Source organism: Mustela nivalis (genome assembly GCF_964662115.1).
Source record: "Mustela nivalis genome assembly, chromosome: 13".
NCBI classification, from domain to species: domain Eukaryota; kingdom Metazoa; phylum Chordata; class Mammalia; order Carnivora; family Mustelidae; genus Mustela; species Mustela nivalis.
The window spans coordinates 45,681,501-45,704,739 of record NC_139032.1 but is presented as its reverse complement, the minus strand read 5'-3'; the positions used below and the strand labels follow the sequence as shown (position 1 = coordinate 45,704,739).

At 41.2% G+C, this 23,239-nt stretch overlaps 1 protein-coding gene across 3 annotated transcripts in view; it reads left to right on the top strand.

The window, feature by feature from the left end:
* The window catches only part of MLLT3 (MLLT3 super elongation complex subunit), a 277,750-nt gene extending 258,051 nt beyond the window's left edge, over positions 1–19,699 (top strand). For all 3 annotated transcript variants that reach the window (XM_082695376.1, XM_082695377.1, XM_082695378.1), the window contains 6 exons: positions 913–988; positions 2,941–3,070; positions 5,674–5,773; positions 11,345–11,416; positions 12,787–12,858; positions 19,429–19,699. In XM_082695376.1, the coding sequence (XP_082551502.1) occupies positions 913–988; positions 2,941–3,070; positions 5,674–5,773; positions 11,345–11,416; positions 12,787–12,858; positions 19,429–19,560 (582 nt within the window). In that variant the 3' untranslated portion in view covers positions 19,561–19,699. The remainder of the gene's footprint in view (positions 1–912; positions 989–2,940; positions 3,071–5,673; positions 5,774–11,344; positions 11,417–12,786; positions 12,859–19,428) is intronic.
* Positions 19,700–23,239: the final 3,540 nt, after the last annotated feature.

Below are 23,239 nucleotides of genomic sequence, written 5' to 3'. Positions count from 1 at the left end.
GCATGCATTTGCTAAGTATGAGAGGATAATAAGCTCAGGAGAGAGCCCCACATCCCTGCCTTTTCAAGTCCCTGCAGTCTACTGGAGAGGAAGGACAAACATCAGAGGCAGCATAACACCACAGCGTATCAGATAAACAAACCGATGAGATCCACATTTTCCGTGGGTTTGGAGAAGGAAGACAGCTGTGAGTTGGGCAGGTCAGGGAGGATGTGGAACTTGTTCTGGGTATTAGAGGATGAGGAGAATTCATGATGAGAGAGTAGGGCACATGTATGATGTTCTTTCCCTGCATCCATAGGCTGTGGAATAGAGAGTGGTGTGTGGGTGTGGGTGTGTGTGTGTATGTATGTGTTTAAAGTAGTGGCAACATTTCCCACTGACTCATGTGTGTGACTTGGCCAGATCTCCTTGTGAACATTACCTCTATTTGTGAACTATGGATGAATGGGGTTAGGGTTGGGTCATGGCCTTGGACCAGAGTGAAATTAACTGGCTCATAATGTGATTGAACTAATGACCTTGGCCTCATTACCACTATGTTTTAGCTGGTTGAGTCAATCAAACATTGCAGAAAGGGTAATCAAGGTAATCTTTTAAAAGAGATTTGGATAGCAGTAAACACAGGAGTGAAATCAAAGCCAGGTTCTTCTGTCCTGTAACACCCAGGTGTTTGTCTCATCATCCTTGTTTCTGCATCTAGTAAAAACATGGTGGACAAAACAAAAAGGATACCATAGTTCTCCTGGGCCGCTGTTTTTGGCATAATGCAATGTGTGTTCATTTTTCTTGCACAGAGTGGGACTGTTTTTGCAGAGGAAACTGTTTTTGAACAGTAATGTTGTTTTTTTAATGTTAGATGTGTTGTGTCCCGTCAATTTATTGATGATGGCTTTCTCTTCTTCTTTAAAGTCTGAACAGCCCAGCCCTGCCAGCTCCAGCTCCAGCTCCAGCTCCAGCTTCACGCCATCCCAGACCAGGCAACAAGGTATCCGTATCTCCCAGGCAAACGATGAGACCTTTTTCTCATAAAACATCTTAATGAGTTGATTTATGGTCTGTTTTCTACTGTTTTATTATTTGAATGATAACTTGGCTTTTATGCAGTTGTATTTATTTCCCCTAGGAATGCACTTGAGTATTGTTCTGATGTATGAGGCCAACCTCTAGAAATTCCCCTTTTGCCAGTCCCTGCCATCAGGGTCCCATTTTACAAAAGGATTATAGACACAGCCCATTCCAGGGAGATCCCAAAGGAAATACAATAGCAAAAGCTGGAGTTGAGAGGCTCTGACATAGAGAAATAGGTTTTTACTCTCCCTTCTGGATGTCTTTCATTTTATTTATTTATTTATTCTACAGATTAATAGACCCGTTTTCTTTGGCAAGTGTTAGTTTGCTGTCTTTAAAATTTATTTTACCTCTACTTGAACTTAAATTTAAATGTAAAGAAGTCTAACAAATTTAAGCCAGAATGTTAAATATATATTTTATATTTTTTTGGTGTGTGGAAATCTTCAAATAAGGGCTCCTTTTTTTTTTCCCCAACATGAGAAGTGAGATCATATGAAGGAGTAATTTGGTTTTAAGCATCGTGTTACACATTAGCTCTTTCAATGGCCGCACTCAGTTCCCGATGGCCTCGTGTAAGTTTTGACAAGGATTAAATTGTTTTTTTTTGTTTGTTTGTTTTTTAAAGATTTTATTTATTTATTTGACAGAGAGAAATCACAAGTAGTCGGAGAGGCAGGCAGAGAGAGAGAGAGGGGACAAGGATTAAATTGTTGCGTGTATTTGAGCTATGGCTAAACTTCCAGGAAAAAATAAAAGACACTGATGATTTGGACTACTCAGATTTCTTCTTACATTCATTTCCAAATATACAAGCCCACTACAAAAGCAGAGAAATTTGGGTTTTGCAGAGTGGGAAACTGCAGAGAATCAATACTTATTTTAGAGTTGACTGATAACTCAGATATTCATGTCCTAGATTAGACTTTAGGAATTGCCTAATCCAGAATAAAAGTGCCTCTCACTCTCTTGATTGCCTCCACAATCTCTTCTTTAACATAAAAGAGTGATCTTGTTTTCATCACATTTAGAGCAGTCACGTGAAAATAAGCCACACTGAATTTTGTTTTTTATTTTTTCCCCCCAGTTATGTCCTGTTCTAGAATAAAAACTAGTTATGACTTAGTTTTTTTTTTTTTCTCTCGCATCTAATACTGGATACTCTCTTGAACTTTCTGGGCACCTGACTTATTGCATGGTTTTATTTATGTAAATATATGCTGGTATTTTGCCAGGAATTTCTTAAAAGGTAAAATAAAAATTGGCTGCATAAAATTGTTGCTTGAACAAGACCTTGTGTCCAAGATCAATATGAAGATCAGAGATAGGACATTACACCATGGAATTGAAATACTTTATAATCTGAACTTGACTGAAATGCTTGCTTGACCTGAAATTGACCTTGAAATAAAAGGAACAGCTAAACCTTAATAGATCAAAAACTACCACACAAAGGCTGCATTGCCAAGAACAAGTTACAACCATGGTGATTTATTAGCCTCAACTTTTCAATACATGGATTAACCTAACAAAACATTCAATTTACTAATAGATCTTTCTGTTCCTCTTTAGGTGTAATTTTTCTTAGGGAAGAAAAAATACATAGAAAAACATTCCTAGGACATAGAGATTTTCCAGTGAATATCCTAGGGCATCTGTTGTGAAAACAGTAGTGTTTTGGTTATGTGTTACATTCCAGAAACTACCAAATTTGTTTTGTCAATTGTATAAATATATATAGCCATTTTGGGGGGGGGGGTTGGGGGGAGGGGGGCCAACGTTCAGTGCTGGCGAGCAGTCCCCTATGTCCAGTATGGCTAAGGGTGTATGAAGTAGTGTGTTTAATTGTGGCACGCTGTCATTCCTCAGGTCCTTTGAGGTCTATAATGAAAGATCTGCATTCTGATGACAATGAGGAGGAATCAGATGAGGCAGAGGATAATGACAATGACTCCGAAATGGAGAGACCTGTAAATAGAGGAGGCAGCCGAAGCCGCAGGTGAGTGTCTTGGCACGAACGCGTCTCCCTGCAATGCAATCATGCCTTTTCCCCAGACTTACCAGTATAACCATGGTGAAGGTGTGCAATACCCAAAACAGTGGTAGAAAATGGTCACATTCATTTAAATTGGGTCACCTAGGCATGCTTATCGTCATCCTTTCTACAGGGAACTGTGTATCCCTTTTCTCAGAAAGCAGAGGCTTTTTCTCTGCAAATTCTATAGGGAGAACATCCTATCAGGAGTCCTTGTTCTTTAAAGTCTGTTCCAAGGTGGCAGGACTGACTGTTGAAATCAACTCCATTTTCATTTGAAGAGTTTCTGGAGAGCCACTGCTATAGCCTCAGAGTTTGAGGCAACATGTTTGCTGTTTGTAGTTAGAAAGACATAATTAGCGTCAGTGAATTATGTGCGTGACCTAATTAAAACTAGGATCACCTGTGTGTGTTTTCCAGCAAATAAATTCCTTTTAAGTGTACTGACAATTAGGTTCCTTAAGTAGCTTTAATGCTGTGAGGCATAATTCCACATTATAAGATGGTAATTCATGTCACTTATAATTAATAGTCAACTTGAAATTGCTTTGAGGGTTTTATTTCTTTATCATGAGGAAAACAAATAGGCATGCTTACTTGAATGTGTTTGAGTAGAAAAAATATGAATCTACTTGAACTTAAAATCCAATTACATTTGTAATACATCGCATTAAATCTTTTCCCGTTATCCATTACTGTGTAGAAGGCCCTAGAATTCCTCAAAAGAATACCTTCTTAATCCCAGCTGGACAGATCATGTGTTTCCTAATTGGTAATTCCTTGGGATCCCGGGAGAAGGGCTCCCGGAGTGAGTATATGCGCCCTATCAGATCTTTTGGCAAAGCTTCCCTGCGGCCATAATCAGTGTTTAACACCCACCTTCTCTTTCTCCACCTTGTCTCCCAAACTCACCCAGCTCCCTCGCTCTCTATCTATCTATATGTATTTTTTTTTTTTCCAACAGGAGAAAACAAGGAGCCTTAGAGCCTTGGTGTTATAACATTTCCCTTTAGAACTCTTTAATCTGACAAGACAGAAACTAACTCGTAAGACAGGAAGATCTAAAAATGGACTGGAACATGGCAGTGAGCATATTGATACCCACCTGACTGCTGGCAGCTCTCAGATTTACCTGATGAGAAACGCATGACCTATTTAGGCAATTTCCAGTTACACTCTTATTTAGAAAATCTAGATATGCCGTGATGGGCTATGGCCCACCCACTCGCTGCCCTGTGCCCTGAGTCGGGGTGGGTCACATCACACAGGCTTGTGAGCTGATGGGATCTCCGTTGTTGCAGATTGCGTGCTTCTCCCCCCGCCTGACATGGGCTGTTAGTACGGCAGCGCCAGTGTAACATTTGGTCTTCCTTGCACTTGCGAAGTCTCAACTGTTTAATCAGTTTAAATACTCAGCCTTCCACTTCAGTCAAGAAGCATTTTAAAGCAGCGCTTCAACGGAACACTTCATTAATGTAATTTAGTTAAGAAAAACAAGTTCCATCCGTTTTTGCTAAAAGGATGTCCCGGCGTATCCTTTTCATTTCCTATCTTGTATCTTGTCTATCTGAATATATTATAGAGCTGGAATGTGATTGCCTATTCAGAGTGAAAGAAAAACTCTCCTGATTTCTAAAGCATTTTCTGTTTCTGAAAAGAATATTATATTAGATGTCTGTATAGCCAAAGAGAGAGCAAACACTGAAGGACATTTCAGAAGGAGGGTATACATTCAGTAGAGTAGAATAAAGAAATATCTCCTACCCTGGGTAAAAAGAAAATTCCATTTTGTTTTGAAAAGAGACAGATAGGGGAGGGGTGATGTTTTTGTATTGTCTTTGGTTGTTGAAAGATACTCTCTCTCTCAAAAGCGGTTACCCCCAAACACATTGTCTCTTCATGTTGCTGCAGTATATTTCTGGTGAATTGTAGCAGTGGTCAAAACTGGGGACAGCCTTGCATCATTATGGAGTAGAAATACTTGGTGGGGTTCACACAGCCTGTCCTCATTGTCACCCTGAACTCTCAGTCATACAGGCCTGTTGCCCCGATTCTCAGCAGTTGCTTCCACTCCCACAGCCTGGGTTCACCTGTAGCAAAGAAGCAGGGCGGAAAAGAAACTAAAAGGCAGTAACCTACAAACAATCTAATTTTGCTGACCTGCCAGCTTGGGTAGCACACTGGGTGATAGTAGTGGGGTGGAGTTCGAGCAGGGAGATAACAAGAATAAATAGGGCCAGTACAATATAGGGGCTGAGCACCAACCTTGGGTTCCGTTGCCTGGGTTTGAATCCCAGAACCACCCCTTTTGCCTCTTCACCGGAGGCGAGTGACCTAGTCTAAGTCTCTTTGCTCATCTGTTGAAATAAGGGTCATTCAGTGAGAAACAGCCACTAAAACACTTAGCATGGTTCCATACAAAGTCAGTGCCAGTGTGGGTTAGCGGTTGTGGGAGTCGAAGCAAGTTTCTGGTGCTTAGTGTTTGGATTCTTTGCTCTCTGCGCCTACGTCCGTAGATGTTTCAAGAACTACCTGTACTGATGCGTGTGACTTCTGTGTCTTTTCAGAGTTAGCTTAAGTGACGGCAGCGACAGTGAAAGCAGCTCAGCTTCTTCGCCCCTCCATCATGAACCCCCGCCACCTTTATTAAAAACCAACAACAACCAGGTAAATTGCTGGGTTTGCACTCTTCAGGACTCACCCAACTAGGTGTGATCATTTTTACAAAGCACACAAAGCTTTTTATCCCTTAATTTTAAACAATGTTTCTCTCACTAGAAAATCAATAGGAGTCTACCACCTTTGGAAAAGCACATAGTTGAGCTGAAAGAATTTCTATTGTCATGAGAAGTATATCCCATTAGATGGGTTAATTACATCGGTGCAGGAAGGGATGGTGTCAGAAGGTGCTGCTCATATGCTCCGGATTGCTGTGTGTGTTTTTTTTTTGTTTTGGTGTGGTTTTGGTTTTTTTTCTCAGCAGTTAAGTGGACTAATTTAATGGATTAGAAAGAATATAATCTTTGGAGCTAGGATAAAACCTGGTTCTTTGTTTTACTAATTGACAGTAGTGTACTGGTGGGAAATTAACTCTGAACTTTTGATTCTCAGTTTCCTCATCCATAAATGGGGATATTAATACCTGTCAATTCTTGGAACAATGTTGGATACTGTATTTGTAAAGAGCATGGGGCCATGCTCAGGCCTACTTGGCACTCAGCTGATGGGAGTAGATGTTTGTTATTGTAGGTGCATTGCCTCTGTGGGCTCATCCAGGAAAAGGGTGTCATCATTTGGACTTGTAAGGAACAGTTAATAAAATGTAGAATAAATAATGGTCATTATCATTGTTATAAATCAAGCAAAGAGGAGGCCTTACTAATTTAATAGTCAATTCAGAATATAGTTATTTAGATAAGGTCTAGGCAGAACTTCGAAAGCAATGATGAAGAGCTTTTGTTAAACAAATGATTAAGAATGGGATATTTTAAATACTAAAATAAACTAATTTCAAGTATCATGAATATTGTAAAAGCCTCATAGTGCCTTGAGTTGATACACTCATTTACGTAAGCTATTCTTATCTCTTTGTTTAGGCAGATTCCCTGTGACCTCTAAAATAATTGCTTAATCCAAGTTACCCTATGAATATTATGAACTTGAGAATGAAAGAACTGCGCTTTTCTGAAATTATTCTCTTTCACAGATGTCCTACAATTTTAAACAGCTTTGTCCTTGAATTTGTGATCTTTGCTTTACTGAGAAATGTGATTTTTATAGCTGAAGATTTTCTCTTTTTAAATTTTGCATAAAGCATAAGATCTCCTAAAACTTAAAATACCTCATTTATGAAGTTTATCCACAACTTAAAGCCTTCATTATGCATAGGAATAATATGAGTGTCCTCCACTGCACCGTGTTCGTTCAGCTGCAGTGTCTTTGTGGCCTGCATGTGAGTGCAAGGCCAGTCTCATCGTCTGTTGTGGACTGGCTGTCCAAGGAGTTAGTGTGTTCTTACTCCTTACCCTACCTCCCCGCGTCCCGGTGTTCCCCCAGCTGCAGTGCCAGCCATGCCCTTGGTCCGGCCAGCCACACATCAAGCACTTCCTGGGCAGGTGAAGACGAAGATGACAGTTACTACAGAGTAACCATCCTCGCTGATCAGTTGGAAAGAGCCCTGGGCTGGCTAACTAGATAACTTGAGTTTCTTTTATAAACCCGTGCTTCAGTATAAGCTGGTGAAAGGATAGAATTTGGACTTTGAATATATTTGCATATTTAATTTAAGCCTGGGGCACCCTGATTTCTGCTTCCGGTGGAGGGTGGGACGGTGTTAGAACCAGGGTCCCCCATGGGCGGCAGCAGGGCACTGTCAGGAGTTAGCGGCCTTAGGTAAGCCCTTCCTCAAGCCCCTTCAGCTTCCTTCCCAGTGAAGACTGTGCTTGATAAAGAAATGCAGCTCTATGAAGCCCCCATCTTGCCTTTCAAACCACCCTCGCCACTTCCTGGTTGGGCAGCCTTCAGCTGACTTGGCTCAAGTCTTGGTTTCATGGAGAGGTTTTGGGTTGTCAGATTTTTTTTTTTTTTAAACCTGTCTAGCAAAACGAGACTAAAAAATGAATGGTATCATCTATCTGGTGAGGGTAAAAATTACTTTCTCCAATTAGATAGCATACCACTGGTTCCTTGGCATATGTTTATTCGACAAATGTAACTTCACACATGTGAATCATCAATCTGTCAGGAATACTCAGTTATATGTCACTTCCTTCATGCACCTATAAGCATAATAAGAAAGTCCATATGCTTTCACTTTTAGCTAGTCTAGGCGAGGAAATACGTGTAGTACCGCAAGAGCACTTACCTTCTTGGGGCTGTCTTGGAACAGGGAGCAGAAGGGTTTAAAACTTGGTTGAGTATTGATTTCTTAACCCCTCCAGTCACCTGCTTTGGGTCAGGTGTGTTGCTGTCCCTTTACATCCATGTTCTAGGACTTCTTAAAAATTAGCTAGTCTTAGTTCTCCATGCTGGTGAAGTGGAAGAGTAAGAATTAATTAAAAAATGGAAAAGTCCTCTGAATTTCATCCTGGAATGTGTTTACCATCTTTATTTGAATGTATGTGTGATAATTTGAAATTTCACATCAAATAAAATAGATGAAAACAGACTTCATGTTTCGCAGGCTTCTAAGAGTATGAGTTTCCTTGGTTGCTCTCTGTCTGCAAGTTGATAATGATCTCTGAAATTTCTGTAAATTACGAGACAAAGCCGAGTTTCCCTTACTGGTTCTCAAATCTTCCAGGGACTAGGGAAGAGAGAAAGTGCTAATTGAGTCAAACATTTTTTAACTATTGAAAAAAAGTGAACAGACAGAGAGGCACATGTCAACAAAGCAAGTAATTAACCTGAGCATTGTTAGGAGCTACTCACGATCATTAACATGAAAGACCTATCAGTAGAGAATCCATCTGCTGAATAATTGAGTTGTCAGTCCTCACAAAGGGATACAGAAAAAAATAATAATCTTGGAAGTTTGATTCTCAAGCTATATCCTCAGATTAAGGATTGAAGTGCAGCTAATCTTAGTTCTGTTTTAGGGGACTGTCATGTGTGTAAATGGTGCATCTTAGGCTGGGTGGCTGTCTCCTTCAGTAAAGCTTAATAAGGGAATATTAGTGAGTACAGTGCCATTTGAATCAAAGGGGCTGTGTGTGTATACGTGTGTGTGTATTATTAGACTCCAAACCTCCCGTACACGAGTTTCAAACAAAATCAAAATTCCAGATCCTTTCTGGCTGAAAGTATAGAGAAGGGGGTGGGGAGGAAGGGGCCCTTGAGGGAAGGAAGTGATCCACTGGACCCAAGTTAATATTCAGAATATCATAAATTACTTCTCAGCCTGCAAGGCATGTTGGATGAAATTAAAGAGTCGATCCAGTTAAACTGGTTTGAAATAAGCCCGGGGAAGACAAGGTGCTGTACTTTCGTATTCTGGAGTCGTTTCCTTAAAGATAAGAAATGATCATAAATAAAACAATTGTATTCAGCATGGCTCAGCTCTCTCAGAATGAGGTTTTGACAAAGCTGTTTATTTTGGAGCAGGGAGAGATCAAAGAAGGAAGATTAACTGAGCCCTCTCTGGGCAGCCACTCAGTAACTTGAGGCGGATCACTGACACCCGGAGCTTTTGTTCCTGCCCCACTGCAGCTTCAGAAGAAAGAAACGAGGATTTCAATGTAGTTTGGCCTTCTGTGCTGTAGCACTTAGGGAATGTGTAGGGTGGGACTTAAGTGCCCGAATGTTCTATTTTCTGCCCTGGAGAGAAGGTGGTAGAACTCTCTAAACCTAGTTAGCAGAGTTGCCGTACAAATATAGAGAGCCCTTAGTGACTTTGACCCCCCAGAGTCCAGTGAAGGGGGGGCAGGCAGAGTGGGCTATGATGGCAACACAATTCAGTTTTCTTCTGCACAAGGCAAGCACGCAGGCGCTGTTTTTCTCTCTGGCCTGGAATCTTGGCCGGCTGTCCCTGCGTTGCCCAGCCGCGTGTCTGAATTGGCGAGGAGTGCCATCTACTGACCTACTTACTCCTAGGTCTCCAAGCTCAGAGTTTCCCCTTGAGGTCTCATTTCCAACAACAATAGAGAAGGAAATTCTGAATGTAGTGGAGTGTTGGGTTTCCTTACAGTGCAGCACGTTAAAAAAGATTACCTTGCCCCCGCAATTAAGTAATTTCCTTGTGTTGCCCAAAGCATTGTATTTTAAGTGACTGAGCCTGGTCAGGTTGGTCATCTGGTTATCTTGATGTTAAAAATGAAAAAATAGTGGCGATTCTCAGGAAAGACTCTGTTGAAGCTCACTTCTTACCCATGCATTATTCTAAATTCAAAGGAAAATATACCCTTTTAGAAGTATTTGGTCTTTCCCAGAGTGTCACGGTCCTATATCCCCAACAGGTAAACGGTTTGTTGGTAGTAGAACATTTACAGCCAAATCTCGTTCATTGTGTTTCTCTTATTTATTTCATCTCACCTTTTTTGAGGTCCAAAAATGTTAAGTAATAGGACCAGGACCTGAACTTAGGTTTCTGAGCCTAATCAGGGCTCTTTCCACTACATACTAAAAGTGGGCTCATTTGAAAAGTCCTTTTTGTGTTATGAAATATGGTAGACTTTTGAACAGAACTCTATGTGTGTGTGTGTGTGTGTTTGTGAGAGAGCAGCGAATAGATAAAAAACAGTAGGAATATGAGACTTCTTAAATACATCCTTTATTTGGTATTTTCCTCCTTAATATTAGCTTCCGATTATAACTCACTTGCTAATGAGGTTATCATGAAAAAGACAAAGTACTTTGCTTTTTATGTTTATATACATTTGTAAACCCTCATCAATAAATTTAGTGGATCTCAGCGGTTTTAAACAAGGCCTGTTTAAAAATATTTCCCTTATAATCCTTAATGTTGAGGGCTCTAATAAACTAACTGTATTTATTAAATAATAATTTGTTTCGCCTTCTAATTCATTAAAACCCTAGCTCCCCATGGAAGCTTCTAAACAGCACGCAGGACTGTCATTCATACCCTAAACTGTAATCGGGTCAGATGGAAGGGCAGACACTTGGTATTTTATCATGAGTAAACACATCGTTTCTTGAACTGCAGAAAATAGTTCTGCCCTCTCTATTTCTTGTGTGGGAGGATCCCACGTTGGGAGCGACCCGTGTAACCGATGGCCATCTTCATTTCCAAAGCGGCATCCATTTAGTGGGTAGGAGTAATTTTAAGAATCTGAAAGTCAGGTACTAAAAGGGCATTTGAGTGTTTGTTTTATCATCCCCAGCATGCTGAGCACCGGTAGTCATGCTGAAACAGCAGAATGAGTATGAAAAAATCCTTGCCAGAGGGGACTAGAATCCAGTATAACTCAGCTGCTGTGCATATGTGTGAGAGTGTTGTCACAAAAAAACAGCCTTGGAAGCTTAGATCAATTTCCTTATCGTCAACTTTTTTTCCTTTTTTTAAAGTCTGTTGCCCTGACTCAGCATTTCAGATAGAAGTCCTTTATTTTCCAAGAAAGAGTGAGATTAGAAGAGAAGAAAGAAAATGTAGAGAGGAGAAGTGCTCTTTGGAAAGTGATATTACTGTGTGACATTTCATGCCTCTGTGCCTTTGTTTGGGGGGTGGGGGGCTGGCTACGAAGTGCCTAAATCAAATTTACCTGTGTTCTCTTCGATCCCTAGATTCTTGAAGTGAAAAGTCCAATAAAGCAAAGCAAATCAGATAAGCAAATAAAGAATGGTGAATGTGACAAGGTAGGTTTCCAGGGTGTTCCTGGGTGTGCAGTAGCACTGACCAGCTTCCCTTGGTGTATTCCTTGACTAGTCCTTGCCGGCTCCCCTTCCATGTCTTCATTGGAAGTGTCCCACACCCCCAAATGATGGGCACTTATTCTTGGTGCTTTGGTGTTTGTTTGTTTTCCACATCTCGCTTATATCTTCAGTGTGATACTGGGCCCTCATGCTACTGTTTTCCATGATGCCCTGCAGTGCCAAGGGGTTTTGGGCGCATTGAACTGGGAGGTAAGAACACCACGGTAGAGGATTGAGGAATTGCAGCCATAAGTGAGCGGGACACCTGATCCTCGTTTAGTGTGCTTTCCAAGTGTTCATCGTGCATTTAAGATATGACTTCAAGACCTGTCGGGGGTTAGTCTCCCGTTGTAGGCAGGGTCATAACATGCTTTGCAGGATCAAGGCAGGCCTGACTAAAGCTTCACAAACCTTTCTTTCCTTTGCGTTCATGGCCAACAGCGCTAGGAAAGCCCATGCAGTTACATTAAAAGATTCCGGAATCTGAGCATATGGGAAGAGAGGTGTGCTCCGGCCCCTTCAGGGGAGCTTTTGACAAACCAGATGCTAATTTGGATAATCATCTCTGTTTTTCATAAGATACTCTCTTCTGTCACTTGGTGTTTACTGGTGATGTTGTTAGGTATGACTGGGAAACCTCCTTTATTTATTTATTTTTTTTAAAGAATTTGTCCTTGGTTACGTGCATTTATACTTCCATGTTCAAATTTAGACTATTCTCTTAGTTTTAAATCTTCTGAGATGGAAGTATTAAAAAAAAAAAAAAAGCCTGTGCTAATATGTTTAAGCTCAGAATTTACCATTGAGTATCCTCTCTCCCTGGTGTTACTGGAAAAGGGTGGGTCTACTCCCTTGAATCTTGTTGAGAGTAAATTAAGTGCAAGAATTTGCCCTTCAGGGGCACCTGGGTGGCTCAGTGGGTTAAGCTGCTGCCTTCGGCTCAGGTCATGATCTCAGGGTCCTGGGATCGAGTCCTGCATTGTGCTCTCTGCTCAGCAAGGAGCCTGCTTCCCTCTCACTCTCTCTGCCTGCCTCTCTGCCTACTTGTGATCTCTGTCAAATAAATAAAAAAAAAAATCTTAAAAAAAAAAAAGAAGAATTTGCCCTTCATAAAAAAAGCAGGCTTTGTAGGGATAACATTTGGTCCAGAGAGACTCTGTCTGTGGGAGCCTTGGGTACCAAGTCCACACAGTGTAGGCAAGGGAGGTAGAATGGGGAACCTCCAGAAGCTGCTTGTCTGTTCCTGTCTCTTTGTTGTGTTATTTTGGGATTGCTTCCTAAAGTGCTTGTTCTTTTGGTGACTACCCTTACAGGCCTACCTAGACGAACTGGTCGAGCTTCACAGAAGGTTAATGACGCTGAGGGAGAGACACATTCTGCAGCAGGTGAGAAATGCTTTTTAGCACAGGCCTTTCTAGATGCTGCGAGGCCTGCTGCATCCTGGGGTGGCATCCTAGCCCCTGGAGGTCACACCAGCCCAGTGCTGTAAGCACTGGGCTGGTGCCACCTACAGAAGTATTTCAGGGAGCAGGGAATGTTCCTTGATGAGGCTACCCGGAAGTCAGCTCTGGAGCTTGGCACAGAGGATCTCCCTGCTGCTGTTGCAGGTGGGGGGAAACCGGGCACTTGTGGAGGTGATGAGGCCAGAATGCAGGGGTTTCTCCTCTGGCCCACCCTGGCCTGTGGGCTGAGTGAGAGGCAGTGTGGGAACACAAAGCCTCAGGGGCCAGGCTTCTAGTTTCATGAGAAAACAGTGATAAGAATTTCAGTCAAGTGTTGTAAACATTCGTGATTCAATGGAGTAACCTTTTGCCAGTGCTCTTTTAAGGGAAAGAAATATTTTCCTCATTTCTCTTATCTTGTACAACATACATCTATTATTATGAACTCAACTGTGAAATGCTTGTGGAGTGGGGAAACTTCTATTAGTACAGTTCGATGTTTTGCGAAGATAAGGGTGCTTTTTAATTTTACTGTAGTTATAGTACACGTGTCTGCTGCATTAACAGTGGCTACTGATAAATACCTTTTCTTTAACACCCAAAGAGGAGGTTGCATTCTAAATTCCAGGGTGGGTTTGTAGATTAGTTCACTGTTGGAATTTAGTTTTATTACTACTTTCAAATGACTTGAAGTAGTACTTAATCTACCCCAGCTGTGTGTGGGTTATTTTTTTTTTAATGTTTAATGGCTGATGGTCACATTTATATTCTGTGTACATTTTTTGCTGAAATCTATAAATATGCACACTCAAACCTGCCAAGTTCCCTGATTTTTCTGATAAGTTCTGTGGGTTTTTTTTTTAACCCTTCTAGAGTTTCAGATTTGAATGAAACTATTACAGACCTATGATTCTTAAGTGGGAGGAGTTGCATTTCTTGCATTTCCGTTTATAAGGGAATATGAGCAGGGGAGCAGGGTTGGAGTGGTTTACCTCAGCATTATTCTAGTCCTCTGCTCGTATCTTTCCTCAGTGTTCTTTTGTAGAACTGAAAATTGTTCAGGCTGCCATTTACCAATTACGTGGGGTTAATTGACTGAACGGTGATGGTAAATCTATTAGCTGATATTCCCATCCCTTTCTATCCCTTTTTAAGCACCAGCTCTGAACCACTGTGGAGTAATTGTCCAATAAAGCTATTAATGCACAAGCCGGGCCCAAACAGTGAGTCTCGCAGGAGAGTGAGACAGATGTCTGGGCAGGGCTGGGACACCTTCACAAAGCAAGCCCAGCGCATGCGTGGAGGAAGCAGGCCTTCGGTGGGGCCTTGCCTTGGGGTGCCATTGGCATTCCTGATTTCCCATTGTCCTTTAATTTGACCTTTGAAAGAATCGTGAGGGAAGGTGGCTTACTCGAGAATACTAGCCAAGTGGATTACTTTAGTGTCCTAGAGGGAGAGAGTGATGGCTCTGAATTTTTAGCCTGGCATCAAGGCACTCCAGGACACACAGCGTTTCGGCCTAATTGCATTCCCAGGCCGGTTGAAAGCTCTCAGTCTTTGGCCTTTTGCCTTGTAATGCAGCTGAGGCTTGTGATTATGATACCATGATGCATGCCCTGTCACGGTTTACTGCTTAATTAATTCCTATTGTAAAACATAGCACTGTTGAGGACTAATGTAATTCTCCACCTCGAGAGCTGCCCATCTCGTGGAATGCATCCCGCAAAGTCCACGTATTCTCCGCCACGTGGACCTGAGCCCCTGCGACGAGGTTTCTGGGGAGGCCAGGATCACATCTGAGATCTTACAGTATTAAACCCATCCCATCAAAAACTCGGGTCTGACAGTTTTATTTGGCTCACAAAAAGTGCTTAATGCCTTTGTTTTACTCTGGGGATGAGTTGTGTTGGCACCCAGCATCTAGCTTAATGAGCAGAAAGTCCTGGATCAGGAGAGCCTGTGTTCTTAAGCCACCTTCCCTTAAGGTAAAAATAGACTATAGGGGATACAGTCAAACCCCGAGATCGGAGTACCTAGGATGACTAATAATTTGATTTTTCGTCAAACCATGCATTCCACAATTGTTTGGAAAGGAAGATGGAGCCCTTCTAACCTCCCCCAGCGATTGAGCTCTGAGTCTGAGTTTGGCCTCTTAGGGTGCAGCAAAAACCCTGAGGAGAACCGGGGCTTCCTTAGAAGACACGCTAACAACTTAGATAACAGCTTTTCTACTTTTATTTTTTTTTTAATTTTTTAATTAACATATACTGTATTATTAGCCCCAAGGGTACAGGTCTGTGAATCGCCAGGTTTACACACTTCACAGCACTCATCATATCACATACCCTCCCCAATGTCCATAACCCCACCCCCCTCTCCCTACCACCCCCTGCCCCGGCAACCCTCAGTTTGTTTTGTGAGATTAAGAGTCTGGTACGGGTTGCCTCCCTCCCAATCCCATCTTGTTTCATTTATTCCTTTCCTACCCCCAAATCCCCCATGTTGTCTCTCAAATTCCACATATCAGGAAGATCATATGATAATTGTCTTTCTCCGATTGACTTATTTCACTAAGCATAATACCCTCTAGTTCCATCCATGCCATCGCAAATGGCAAGATTCATTTCTTTTGATGGCTGCATAGTATATATATACCACATCTTCTTTATCCATTCATCTGTTGATGGACATACAGGTTCTTTTCCATAGTTTGGCTGCTTCTCTACTTTTAAAATCGTCTTCAGGGAGATGGAAAATGCCCGGGCGGGGGGGTGTTAGAGTAGTCCTTCTCACATCATGGAGGGTGACGTGGGCTGACCACGGCAAGGTGGAGCCAAGCCCCACCCCATCAGCAGTGCAAGGCCATTCCTGTGGCCAGGCAGAGAGGCATCCTTAGGGGACCCGTGGGGTGTTTCTAGGCTTTAGGGCTTGTGTCATTGAAATAAGGCATATGAATGCTGTTTCTGATGTTCTCTCAGAATGCGCATTTATTTTTTTTATGAAGTCTCTACTTAATTGGGGACATGGGTACATGCTCTAGTAATTTGAGTCGTTAATGTCGTTCCCTTTGGTGAACCATCCCGAATGCCCTGACTGCTGCCACTACTGTTAACTGCTACTTTAAGGCTGCCTCTGCATCTACCTTGATGTATTCTTACAAGCTCCCCAAAAATGTGGGGCTCATTTAGTGAGTTTGATTGGATCCCCTTCATTTCTTTGTTTGTGGCTGGGGGTGGGTGCCACCTGTGGAGGAGGGAGGAGGCCTGTCATCAGAGCACTGGAAACCTACTGGGCAGTCCCATGCACTTGAGACACCCTGTTTCCTAGAGGGCAGGTGGGTTTATTTGCTTTAAAATCAAGTGGCTTTCTCTACAAAGTATTTTTATTGCTCTGCTTTCTCCATATTGTTAAGTAATTAGTAGCTATAGTGAGTCACAGAAAACTATGTTCTTAAAGGACTGAGTTACCATTTCAAAGGGAGAACCTGGGACTATCCTTTACCCACTCCCATGCATTGTGATACTACTCCTCTCCTTCCTCTCCTGCCCTCCCTGCTCTCTTCCCTTACCCCTGCAACTTTCATGATAACTATTATTTTTTTTTTAAATTCAAGTAGGCCTTTTCTGAGTTTTAGCTCCTGGCATTTTCCCTGCTTCATTTGTTTTAGTGCTAATGGAATGGCTAACAGTCAATGAGGGGAGGCGGAGGACGCGCTGGGTCTGGTAGTCTTGTGCTGTACATTTACCTCCCAGATCATTAAGGATACGTTTATATTTATATGGTAATCATAATCATGTTGCCCTGATCTGTGTAGCAATTCAGTTTATAAAGAAGCTTTATTTATCCTATTACCTTATTTGGAATAGAACAGGAGTTGTGCTATCAATCAATCAATCAAGCCACTTGATTTTAAAGCAAATAAACCCACCTGCCCTCTAGGAAACAGGGTGTCTCAAGTGCATGGGACTGCCCAGTAGGTTTCCAGTGCTCCCTCCTCCACAGGTGGTACCCACCCCCAGCCACAAACAAACAAAGACCTATTTGGTAGGTCAAGAAGAAATGGCTCAGGTTATTGTGTTCCATGCGGTGCCCTTCAGATAGTGAGCCGAGTCAGAACTGATACACGAAATTTGGGACTCGGTTCTGGACACCTGGGCACTTCCCTCCCGGCCAGCTCACTGGGGGGAGAGGTCACACTCTGGGATCATTGTTACTTGCCTTCACTGGGTACACTGAAAGCCTAGCTCTTTTTGTCCTGAAAATGATAAACATTTTCACTCACCATATAGTATTTCTTTACGGTATCCCAGAAAAACATAATTTATTCTGGAAACTGCTGTTAGTATGTCTTTAGCATCAGTTGAATTATTTGATAGCCTTGGGAAAAGTTTTCTTGTGGGGGTTACTTATCCAGAGCTCGGTAACTGGTAACTGATAAAACAAACGAGTGTCCATTTTAGATCTCTTAGTGTTAATGAGCTGTTGCTTGATAAGTTCTTATGTGAATGTACTACTTTAACCATAATGCAGCACACCCTTTCTGGTCATCTCTTGACTCATGAGCTAGAGTTAGAAGCCTGGGTGCAGTGGTTTAAAGTAAGAGGTCACGAGGATGCAGGCTCCTGATCTGCCATCTCTCCCATCTTGCATTCATCCTCTTGAGGGGGAAGATGGCTTCCATCTTTATTCCAGACGTCAAGGGGGGACAGAGGCCAGAAGACACATACTCAGGGTTTATAACCTTTTCAAAAACAGTCCTGAAATCCCAGTGACTTCTGACAAATAGATTGTAGGTAGCAGTATCTGCCAAATGCTGTGAGTGGGTCTGGGGAGGCAGGCATTTCAGTTGGGCTTATGGCTACTTCCTGAAAAAATCAAGCTTCTTTTAGTAAAAAGAAAACAAACAAACCAAAAAAAGGTGAGGGAGGAAGGATAAAAGGATAGTAGGTAGGCATTTTGCTATATCGGTCAGGATTTCACAGTGAGAGTAACTTGTTTTATTATGAACCCATAGTTAATCTGTAAAAAAAAAGAGTTCCAGACATTGAATAAGGTAATAATAGCTCAGTCTGGAGCTGGACTGTTACTTGGGTTGGGGTTCAATATGTCTTTTATTCTTCTGGGGAAGTCAGGTATGTCAGGAATGGGGAGCACAGTTGCTGTTGAGAGCCATTGACCCATAGGGAATAGTTCACAAATTTACCATTTTTTAAAGAAAACTAATAGAGGTTCAAAGGTTTCCTTTCTGCTGTTTTCCACCTCAAATTGGGTAATCTGAAACTCCACTGAATAAATAATAGGCCAAATAATTAAAATTGTTCTTTTTTAAGGTGAACTAAAGAGAATGAGAAGTGATAAGAGGGGCATAACAGACAACTAACAAATGAATGGAGCTTGCCCATTTTCTCTCTGCAATTTTTTTTCTTTCATCCTGATCCTTTTTTTTTTCTCTCTCCCACAAAGCTTGGTAAAATTACCCCCTCCATCCCAATTTACAACATACATACCTCGAGTCCATGCTACCTCAGCATAGCGTCCATTTCTGATAAAATTATGAGTAAAATTAGAATAGAAACAACACATGACATGATGGAGGATTCAGACCAGTGACCGACATCGTTCTTAACATTGGAACCTTAAGAAGTAACTCTCAAAAGGCAAGACCATAGCAGTACCTCTGCCACCACTTTTGTGTCTGAAAGTTGGAGCCCATACAGTAAGAAATGGGGCAGGACTATTCCACACGAGGAGAGAAAGGGTTTTTCTTATTATAGATAATACTTGTTACCCCCAAATATCCAAGGGAATAAACGGAACATGACGGTAAGTAATAAAGAGAGGTTTTTATTCATTTTATTGAGGTAAAATAAAGGTATGGCAAGCTGAATTTTAACAGTGAACACATCTTTTGTAACCAGCACCCAAATCAAGCAGTGAAGCAGTTCCGGCCCCTTCCAGTTACTACCCGTGGTCTTCAGGGGGTGGGATTATAGATGGCTTCTCTTTTTCCCTTTGTGGGTTTTATGCTTTCTGAGTTTTCAGTAACATAGTCAGAAAGAAAAAAGGATCATTATTACGTGTGTGTGTGTGTGTGTGTGTGTACTTCATTTTATAAGGAATGCTGCTATCTCTAGGATGGAATTTCCTTATGTTTAATAAGGAAAGTCGCTACCTGTTGAGTATTTTTTAAAAGGGTTTTGAAATTGTATCTCCCCCTAACCACCCTGACAGTAAAATAATCTATTGATGGCTTGAAAGGAGGAATCAGTTTAAAGGCTGTGAATGAGGAGAACAGGAAATCTGCTTTTGATTAAGAATTTCAAAGGGTTATAATAGTCCTTTGGCTTACCAGATTGGCTAAAGGATGGTTCCATGCCATCCATAGCATAGGATCCTCTTACTAGAAAGGAGAATATTAGTCTCTTGGTTCCATATCTGATACCATCCACCTCTCTCTCTGCCTTGTGATGTCCATTGCTCATTGCCCAATCTTTCTCTTCTCTACTTCCTTAGATCGTGAACCTTATAGAAGAAACTGGACACTTTCATATCACAAACACAACATTTGATTTTGACCTTTGCTCGTTGGACAAAACCACAGTCCGTAAACTACAGAGTTACCTGGAAACATCTGGAACTTCCTGAGGATACAACAACTGGATGCATCAAAAACTATTGTTGGTTTTTTTTTTTTTGGTTGTGATTTTTTTGTTTGTTTGTTTATATGAAAACACTCAGAATGATGCAACCAAAAGGGAAAAAAATAAAAATCAAACAACCTTCAGCTTTATTTTTCTTTAAAGCCAGTCATCATCTCTTGATAAAGGAGAGGTTAAGCAAACCAGCCTCAGCGGACCACTCTTCTCTCCAAGGAAATCCCCGGGAAGAGTTAGCCTGGATAGCCTTGAAAACAAACAAATCAAACACAACACAAGAAAACTTTCAAGAATGTGTATGGTATCCTTGTCTCTCTCTCTGTGGTGGTTCATTCCACAGGACGAATGCATATTCAACACACTGCCTTATTACATAACTGATCTATTTATTATCGCATACAGATATTCTAAAGTCGTTGAGGGAATGACACCACAAGACATTATAAGTACTTGGTCCCACGGATGCTCTTTCAGTGCAGCGCCCTTGCCATCCCAAGCCCAGTGACCTTACTCGTATACCGTGCCACTCTCCGCCAACTTTTCCAAGTCCTTTTACTCGTTGCAGTCTGTATTTGCCACCTTTTGTTTTTCCAGTTCCAGGACACAAATAATCAACTGGGGGGACCAAATTGCCACCCTGATTTTCTTCTTTGTGGTCTTTCTCCTGAAAGTTGGGGCCCAGCTCTTGGCTGTATCCATATAATGATCTTGGACCATGGTAGGAAATGCACCAAATAGGATCATATGAGTTGTTGTCTAGCCTTAGTCAATAAACCTGTAGGACTTTTAAACAAGTGTACCTGTAAACGTCCTGCATCCAGCATTGTTGAGCTGTCAATCAACATCCTTGTGTCTGTTTTACTGTTTCTAATACTAGAGAAAGACGGAAGTAAAGGCATTCCACAGGATCATCGTTTAAAAAAAAAAAAAGAATTCCGGTTCTGTTTTCTAAAGAAATGTTGTAGAAATTCTTAATTTGGATCTATTTATTAGCAAGAGTTTCAGCTTTCTTCAGCTGCCAGTGTGTTATCCATCTTTACCATAAAACCTGGAATAAGAGATTTTTGTTCACGTATGATCCTCGTAGACTCTTTTATATTTGGAAAATTAAAATCTTTCTTTGGGGGAAAATCCTTGGTTATTCTGCCATAACAGATCATGTATTAACTTGTAGATTCAGTGGTTCGAGCCTGTTTAGTCACTTGCTTATGTTTCCAGAAGGATTTCTTATATTGGTGAAAATAAAGATGGTTGGGGTGGGGGGGGTATTTTTGTTCTTGATGTACCCTGTTTTAAAACTAGAAATCTGTCCTGTGGCATGCAAAAGAAAGCGAATTATTTTTAAAAGAAAAAAAAAAAAAACCCAAAGTTCTTTTGGTGTCTTTATTCCATCCTCTCCCTAAGTGGAGATATGCCAAGTGAGAACAGCTCATCTTCCAAGTTTTTGCTAGGAACTCAACCGAAAAGAAGGAAAATGAAGAAATACTTCTGGATCCAAAGGTTCATTCACTGGATCAGCCTTAAGAAAGCCTCTATGTGTGCGAATAGACCAGTCTCTAGGCTCTCCCTTGTTTATTCCCGTGCCAGATGCTGTCTTTTCATACAGAGATTAACTAGTGTCTGTACAGAAAATGGTCTTTCCAGACCCATTCTTTTGGGCAGTAATGTAAATGCAGATTGATAATGAAGTTATTTTCTGCATTTTAAAAAGGGGATTTTTTTTACATTGTTTCTTTCTATCCAAAGACACTATTTTTTTCCTTTAAAAAAAAATGATAATACAGCCATGCTCCTTGTAAATTACTTGTGAAGCGTCCTCCCCAAGGACAAGTGTACTTTTTCGGTAATGTTACGATTCTTGATGGCTGGCATGAACAGTCCTTGAAGCATTTGTTGTGTGTCCTCTGCTCAATGTTTAACTCCAGAGAAACTTGTGGAGTCATTTTGGATATTAGGTGACTGAAGTGTGTGGTTTTAGGCGTGGTTTTAGTTTTGTTTGGTTTCATTTTTAACTTGCGGATGAACGGGGAGGGCGATGCTTACATGAATTGTTTGCAAAATTTAATAATCTTTAAACATTTCTGACTGCTAATCCACATATGCTCATTAAGCCAGAAATGGATGTGGTTTAACTAAAATATCTGTGTAGTGTATCTAGAAATGTATATATGTAGTTTGGGCCATTTTTATTTTTGTAACTAAGTTGTGTGGTAAAATGATCTGACAGTGTGAAGATTTTTCTCCTTCCTCTGACCACTTACCAGGCAACTAGGTAACATAAGCAATCAAACAAAAATGGACAACAAGAAGGGAAGCTATTGCAGTGGTAAACTCTAGACCTAAAATTTAGGCAATAAAGCAGATGTCTTCAGAATATCGTCAGAATGGAAGTTTGTAAATCAGTAACAAAATTCAAGAAAACTCCCCATCCTCTAATCCTCATGGAGAGAGCAGAATGAGTTTTCCACAAAATTTCAAGAGAGTGAGGGTCACATTGTTGATTTTTTTGCAAGTTGTATTCTTACTCTTACCGAATCTTTAAATGTGGAAATAATAAATCCCCTTTCAATTGATTTCAAATAGTTACACTTCTCTTCCAGTAGCCCTCTCGGTTCTGCCACGTTTATAAACACCATTGAAATCTGTTAAAAATTATATTTGGCACATGTGTATCCTGGTGGTGGCTTTGGCTTTTTAAGCACAAAGGGAGAATGGCAGGGTTTAATTTCTTAGATAGGTTTCAAGTAAAATCGATTGGGTGAGTGTGAATATGGTTTGAGCCAGCCAAATATGAGAAATTTTCTTTGCATTTTCCTCCTGTACTTTGAGGGAGTAAAGACCTATGTACAGAGCATTTTCCCCCCTTATAAATTGGCTGACTTCTGGTTTGGTTCTGTATGAGGAGATGCTTCCGTGTTAGTTAACATAGAGCAATTATGTCAGGAACAAAAATGTCCACTTCTCCCTCTCCCTTTATGCAGACAAAAGGGTGTGTCTGTATGTGCTTGCATATTATGTCAGAAAGTAGGGAGAAGTGTCAAAGTAGGGAGAAGTGTAAAAACTACAGATCAGGGGACCAAAACTCTAAAAGAAATAAGTCCTAAGAGAGTGTTCTAAACATTTTTAAATTGATTAGCCAGTCTCTCTGATCTGAATAATCACTCACCTTGTTGTGGAAAAAGTCAAAGAAGTTGGTTTTCTTCCACCAAAAAATGTTTATGCCGATAACCTTTTACAAACCCAGCCCACCTTTGTCTACTAGACCACTTACAGTTCAGGCCTGCGTGACGTCACATACTGTGCATTTCAAACCCCACACGTTAATGTTAGTTACCATTGATTTTACGAGAGACCTTGCTCTTAAATGTTTTAACTCTGCCTAGGTAACAGAATTGGATGGTCGGTGTTTTGGAAATGGTCAGCATTCGCGTTTGGTGGCTTGTGTTCATGTATCACACTTTGAAAGTGATCGGCTCTGGAATAGTTTGCTGTATGTGCATGGCGTCCCGCCTTTCGCGTTTTGTGTTCTCACACTGTGTATAGCACACACACGCACATGCTCCTGTTCTAAGGTTGCTTCAGACTGTGGCAGGGGAGCCTGCCAACTGGGGACTCTGCTGTAAAGACAACTCCAGCTGCAGAGAACGCGGAGTCCCTTACCCATGGTT